Below are 7,452 nucleotides of genomic sequence, written 5' to 3' on the forward strand. Positions count from 1 at the left end.
CCTATAGGGTTGGGTAGGGTTATCTAGCATGGATGACAGCTTACCCATCATACTCCTGTCTCCCATTGTCTCAGTTGAGTCCAGGGAGCAGTCCAGGACAGAGCTGGTCCTCCTCACCGGTTTGTCCAGCCTCCTTTGTCCCTTAGCAGATATGCCCAGCAGACCACTCCATAGAAAAAGACTGCTACGACTACAGTGTCAAAAGTTCTTCAGGGCTGTCCCCTGAACATTGAAAGATTTCCGATTGGAAAACATAGTCAAGCAGCACCCCCAGTCGGCGAATATTTTCCTGCGGGTGCCCTTTTTGGGTGGCTTGAGCACCTGTCCTCTTAAATCTTTGTGAACATGCGGCAGGGAACCAAACTTGAATGTGTTGTATAATTAATGCGATCCTCTGTCCAAACATTTATTACTGATAAACTACCATGTTGCACGGAAAGAAAGACTAAAAACAACCCTCAATTTAGGAAAGTAGTGTTGTTTTATCAAGTGATGGCTCACATAAACTGAAACTGAAGTGAGGATGAGTTCAGAGCAATGTGAGTGTGGGGGACAGAAGGGAGTAATCAAGGCACATCTGCTGTGTTAATGGTGCTGTAAAAACAGGACTGATGTTTGTGTTCGTGAAATGTTCTGCGCTAATAAAACTATTATTATTCACACGGACATGCAAAAACGCCTAAAAACACTCATTTTCATTTGATCCTCTCAGTCTTCTTAATATATGCACTGTATATAAAAAAATGACATGCTCAACTACACATGATTTTTAATCAATCAGAAGTCACTGTTCATAGTTGCAAGGATATATAAATTCAGCAATATGCAGTCTCATATTTCAATTAATACCAATTATTATTTTAAGGATAACGCTTTACATTGTTTATGTATTGCCTAAATTATGCATAAAAATATACAACTATATAAATTATAATTATGAATGAAGTTTATGTCAAATAGGCAGCGCTCCACATGACTTGTTTTGCTTCTGGAAGCCCTCCATGTCACAAGGGTTGGTGACTGTTACTTTTATACACAAATTAAATGACTAACAAGCATTGGTTACATAAAATAGAATCTTGATACAGTTTACAAAGATCTACATTGATTTAAAAATAAGGGGGGGAAATGTGGCTTGAGGTAGGGTGATATTCATATTAACAATGAGTATTATACTCTAAAAATGAGGTTAACTGCGCCCTAGCTAAAATTGCAAAGAAAGGATCCCTTGATACGATTAAAGAAGTGAAACCATCGGCAAATTGCAAGCTTATGAGTGTGCTGCTGCCATTCTGATAACAAAACAACTGTAAATCCCATAATGACAAACTCTAACAGTTATCTGGCAGCTGGCAGTCAAGCACACCATCAATTCCAAGGTATTTTTCGTCTTCGAGCATATGAGCATGACGCAGCTAAGGAGCAACAGCTGCCCAAGGGCAAGATCGACGTAGTGAACTCACTCGTACTCACATATAATTTTGTATTTGATTTCTGGTTCAGAGGTCAGTTGGTTGCAAACACCATTAAGGACAACCAATGTTATAAGTTTAACTGCCTGTGCTAATGAAAATCCTGCCATGACACAAAGGGATAAAAACATACAAAGATCTGGAAAATGTAGGTGGTGTGGTCGTATTTCCGAACCAAATACATTGAGAAACGTTTGCTGCTAAACATAAAAAGAAGCAGACAAGGCAATGTTATGTCATGTTCACCACTATGTTGCTACATTAGATGGTCACAAAAAAGGAGTCGGCAGTAAAAACAAGAAAAAGCAGAACATACTACTCCATAAACACGTTTGCAAGTGGTTGCTTTAAAGCTCCTTGTTAAATTTTATTAGATGACAAGACTTTACCAATCAAACCACACACACAGTCGCTGTTCTTTCTTATTAATCCGTTATTGAGCTGATTAACATTTAACTACTTCAACCAGCATGGCTCTTGGAGGGCTCCGCCCACTCCAAAACTGACAGACCACCAGCAAAGTCTGTGCTATATCCTTCAATGTGGTTGTTCATCTTAGTGCTCTGTTCAGAACAAAACATGCAAGAAACTGTTTGTAATACCACTGGTACAGCTATTACATAATTTATTACTAGTTAATCATTGAAAAACAAACTAATAAGCAGCAATCAGCCATAAGCACTAAGAATTTGTGTCAACCTAGTTTGCCGCCTAAAAGGGCTGTACGATCATTTCAAAATGGAAAAACAAAGTTGGAAACATTACACTGTATACATATAAAACATACGCCAATCAATACCTCTGCTTGCCCACAGCTTTGCTGCCTTTTTCAATTGTTCGGCTGAAAGTCCTTGCAGGCTGCATTTGCATCGTCATTTCTTTGAATATCAAGTGTTATATATCGTAGCTTACTATGAAAAAAAATAACCTTTTAGCAATAGCTGATCTTAAATGTTCCAAGTGAACTCAAGTTTGCATTCTTGTGTTGAAGTAGTTACTTTCTAGTGATCCTTTTTTTACCTTTACAACTGTCCTTTGAATCAGGATTGAATTTTTACTATTATTTTAACACTGGTCTGCGTCTTTTGGTACGTGCAGCATTTGGTGCAGAGACCCAAACGGCACGAGAGTTCACAGTGCTTCGAGTGCTCTTGCTTTTTTGTTTTGGACCAGGGTTCAGATGATAGCGTTACTATTTGACCAAACGGAACACATTAGCAGAACAAAAGTGCCAGGTTTTGTTTTAACTGAACCAGAAGTAATGGATAGGCAAACATAATTTCATGAATTCTTCTGACTAAATTGTTACCTGAGGAACATAGATCCATGAGAGAAAAATTAAGGCCAAATCAGGGATTTGGTTAAAAGCAACTACTGCATGAAAAGGGAAAGAAAGAAAGTGACTGAGTGTCAGGCTCTGCCATTTCAAGCCATGCAGCTTAAACTGCACTGTAGGCACATGACAAAGTTAGCTCGCACAGAAAACAGTGTGTTACTTCATACACTGTAGAAGTTTCACTCTGACCATGGGCTTTGTTTGAAAAACAAGGCCCATGGTCAATGAGACAGCATTGATAAACACAGGTGTTTGCAGACTTCACTTGGTCTTGCAAACGTGATCAGTCGGTCATGTGCGACTGGACTGCACAAGCACTTTTAAGGTCAGGTTGAAAAGAGTGGGAAAAGTCATTGTTGCGTACACATTTAACAATGAGGGATTGCATCATTGTAGGTGACTCAATATAGCTTGATGGAAGAGTCTCACATATACCACAAACATATGTTCCCTTTTCCGAGAAAATACTTTTTCATTTCATTTCAATATGGTTCTCAATCAATCTCAGTCACGAAGAACTGCACATTATGTTCCCCAAGTATGTGGTCTATGGTGGCATTATATTGTGGATTTCATACATGAACTTATAGGACACTGGCCCTATTGTTGATCTTATGTCATTGTCCAGAAGACACTGCATTTGACTCTGCTGCTTGTTTAATATGTAAAGACATTAAATATTATTAGTAAATTTTTTTGGTGAAAAAAAAATCATATTTTTCTAAATGCATGCAAATATTTTTGGGATTCAAACTTTTGGAGACTGCAATGTGCACCTGGCTGCAAACATTTAATGCAACTAGCAGGATACTTGCATAATGATCATTTATTTGCAAAAGATAGGATAACGAACACCACCCTTGCCTTGCTAAATCTTTATGACACCTTCTTCAGTGCCTAAGTCGATGGCACCATAAACAGTGACGACTTTAAGGGAAGGGAACTGCTGTTAATGGAAAACTTCTACAAGTGGCGCCTTCTCGTTAAGCATGCTACACACACACACACACACACACACACACACACACACACACACACACACACAGTGGGTCAGAAAGTATTCAGACCCCCTTCCATTTTTTTTTTCCTCGTTAATGTACACAGCACCAGCATATTGACAGAAACAAATTGAATTGTTGACATTTTTGCAGATTTATTTAAAAAAAACAAACCTGAAATATTACACAGCCATAAGTATTCAGACCGTTTGCTGTGGCACTGATATATTTACCTCGGGTGCTGTCCATTTCTTCTGATCATCCTTGAGATGGTTCTACCCTTTTATTGGAGTCCAGCTGTGTTCGATTATACGATTGGACTTGATTAGGAAAGCCACACACCTGTCTACATAAGACCTTACAGCTCACAGTGCATGTCAGAGCAAATGAGAATCATGAGGTCAAAGGAACTGCCTGAAGAGCTCAGAGACAGAATTGTGGCAAGGCACAGCTCTGACCAAGGTTACAAAAAAAATTCTGCTGCACTCAGGGTTCCTAAGAGCACAGTGGCCTCCATAATCCTTAAATGGAAGACGTTTGGGACGACCAGAACCCTTCCTCGAGCTGGCCGTCCGGCCAAACGGACCAATCCGGGGAGAAGAGCCTTGGTGAGAGAGGTAAAGAAGAACCCAAAGATCACTGTGGCTGAGCTCCGGATATGCAGACGGGAGATGGGAGAAGGTTCTAGAAAGTCAACCATCATTGCAACCCTCCACCAGTCGGACCTTTATTGCAGAGTGGCCTGACGGAAACCTCTCCTCAGTGCAAGACACATGAAAGCCCACATGGAGTTTGCTAAAAAAAACACCTGAAGGACTCCAAGATGGTGAGAAATAAAGATTCTCTGGTCTGATGAGACCAAGATAGAACTTTTTGGCCTTAATTCAAAGCTGTATGTGTGGAGAAAACCAGGCACTGCCCATCACCTTTCCAATACAGTCCAGTCCCAACAGTGAAGCATGGTGGTGGCAGCATCATGCTGTGTTTTTTTTTTCTCAGCTGCAGGGACAGGACGACTGGTTGCAATCAAAGGAAAGATGAATGTGGCCAAGTACAGACGCTCTAACCAGTCGGCCACCGTGTCTGAATACTTTATATATATATATATAAATCAGATTTCACATGCCTCTCCAACAGGTGCCTGGCAGGGGAACAAACAAGACAATGCCCGAGTTTGATGTCAGGAGCTGTACTGGAAACCCTCTAGAAATACAAAACTAAAAGATATTTGTTATTCATTGCAGACTAAAATTACACTTCCAAATCTTCGCGCCCTTAATATTCCCATTCAATTGAGGTCTTTGTGGGGATTAGGCTAATGAAGTGCAATGAATTGGGGGAGGTTCATGGTCATATCCTTTTCAGACCCCCAAATACAAAAAGCAGAGGCAAAGAAAAAAATGGGGGATGGGTAAGGAAATAAACCTCCCAAATACTGATGTAGGCCCATACTGGGGGACACGTTGAGACACGCTTCATGTCTGTCTCAAAACTGCAGAAAAAAAGTGAAACAAATCTACAAACAAAACAATGTTGAAAAGGAAAAACATACATTTCGTCTTGGTGGAGGAAAGAAAGAGGCCCAATACCTTGGAGAAGTGGAAAGAATCAAGGAAGTGGAAACATTTTGGAAAAACACCTGTGGAATAGGAATGTTACACTTCTAATGGATTCATTGGAAGGAGATGGTTAAACCACAGGTCACTTGTTCTCGCTTTACTAGCCAAGCGGTTCTGGCACTGACAACTTTGGACATTGCAAAAGAACACCATGTACTGCACAATTTAAAAAATGAGATTACACAGTTCAACTTCCTCCACACACACCCATGAAAAAATGCTGACCCATGCATATATGCATACTATATACACATACAGATTATCAGGTACAAGAGCACAACAGGGACATAAAACAATTATTAGGTTGGCATGGGCACAAGCACCACATCACAGATAACGTGAAAGGTAACCAATTACGGATGACTGAAAATATATCGGTCGCCAGCCAATCGCAGCAATATTGTGTATGTATATATATATATATATATATATATGTATATATATATATATATATATATATATACACATATATATATATATATACACACACACACACACACACACACACACACATGCTTTTCACAGTCATAACGGCCCTCTGAGGGAAACCATAACCGTGATGCAGCCCATTCATCATTCATGTGTCATAAATTAAAGTGTCAGCTTAATGAGTGTCTAATTATCCATACCTGCAATATTTTGTCCAAGTCATCTTTCGTCAGACAGGGGTAGTCCTTAAGTATTTGCTCCTTCTGGAGTCTATAGTGCTTTGCGGCCAGCTTCCAATTGGATTCCTCCAAGACTTGAAAAATAGCTGCCCCGATGGACAGGTAGAAAATAATGGCAGAAGTCAACAAGGGGCCTTTATCCACCATAGTGGTGTCCTGTAACTCAAAGTGAGGAAGAAGAGGAGGAAAGTCAGAAGGGGGTAGGCTGACAGCAGTAGTAATAAAAGTGCTGCTCAAGCAGTCATTGTCGGAGAATGTTCGAGTTTTCTTGTTCCACGCGAGGTTTATGGAGAGTCGACGCGCGCCACAGGTGACAGCATGTGTCCTCGCCACATAGCAAAGTGGCCAACATGCACCGGCAGCCCAATATTGTCTCCGACAGACAAAGTGCAGCCACTCTGCTATTGTTTCCACGTGCAGCTGGAGAAATTGCGTGAAGCCAGCCCAGAGTCGAGGAGTGGAGGACTTCACAAGATCCGCCCAGAAAGAGAGGAGGGAAAAGGCGAGCTATCGACCAGGAGGAGGAGTGGGGAGACAACTTCTACTTTGGTTTGTTCCCGTTCTTTTCCTGGTTTTGACTGCTGTACAGGACAGGTGTCAGCTTCACAGTTGGCGGACTCGAGTGTGGCAATAATAGGGTGCTCGCACATGCACTTAAGTAGAAGTACTTGTGTTAAAAAACTGGGACAAGTAAAAAAAAAAAAAAAAAACGACTATGGTGGTTAAAATGGCAGTTATATGCTGCACGTTTTGACAACTTGGCATAGTGAAAAAAATAAATCCCCTGCACACAAAACACTTCATCTTTTAATAACTCCCCCAGTGCTAGTACTGAAAGGGGGAAAAAATTGTACCATGTAATTTAAAAATTTTTTTTTAAACGAGCGTTAGCTAGTTGGCTCAACTTTTATGCTAACATTGTTGATGGAGAAAGAAAAGGTTTCTAGCCTATTTTGACAAAGGAGTAGAAAGTACAGTTATCTGTGTTCAAGTGTAAGTAAAAGTAAAAAGTCGTCAGAAAACCAAGTATTTAAGTAAGGTACAGGTACCTGAAAAATCTACTGAAATACAGGTAGCTAAGTACAATTACCTCCACTATATCTGCCAGCAGGAACTGAATTTGGATCGTTTATATTTGAATTTGAACTGCTTAACTTGAATAATTGCAGTTAAATTAAAAAAAAATGAATTTGAGTAACATAATTTGACTTTGTATTGTTGGATTTAAAACATTGCTTTGAAAAACTGAATGTCAATAGTATAATTTGAAATTGAATTTATTAGTTTGGAACTGAAGTCCAATAAACTTGAAAGTAAATGTTAGATTATTTGATCTGCCATGAAAATTCAAATTCAATT

General features: G+C 39.8%; 1 protein-coding gene across 1 annotated transcript in view; it reads right to left on the minus strand.

Annotated features, from left to right (window-relative positions):
* Positions 1–6,523, minus strand: part of kcnk5a (potassium channel, subfamily K, member 5a) — a 14,073-nt gene extending 7,550 nt beyond the window's left edge. The window contains exon 1 of the mRNA XM_061696360.1: positions 6,055–6,523. Within this exon, the coding sequence (XP_061552344.1) occupies positions 6,055–6,240 (186 nt within the window). The 5' untranslated portion in view covers positions 6,241–6,523. The remainder of the gene's footprint in view (positions 1–6,054) is intronic.
* Between the last annotated feature and the right edge of the window lie 929 nt (positions 6,524–7,452).

Source organism: Phycodurus eques, chromosome 14 (assembly GCF_024500275.1).
Source record: "Phycodurus eques isolate BA_2022a chromosome 14, UOR_Pequ_1.1, whole genome shotgun sequence".
In the NCBI taxonomy this organism is placed as follows: Eukaryota; Metazoa; Chordata; class Actinopteri; order Syngnathiformes; family Syngnathidae; genus Phycodurus; species Phycodurus eques.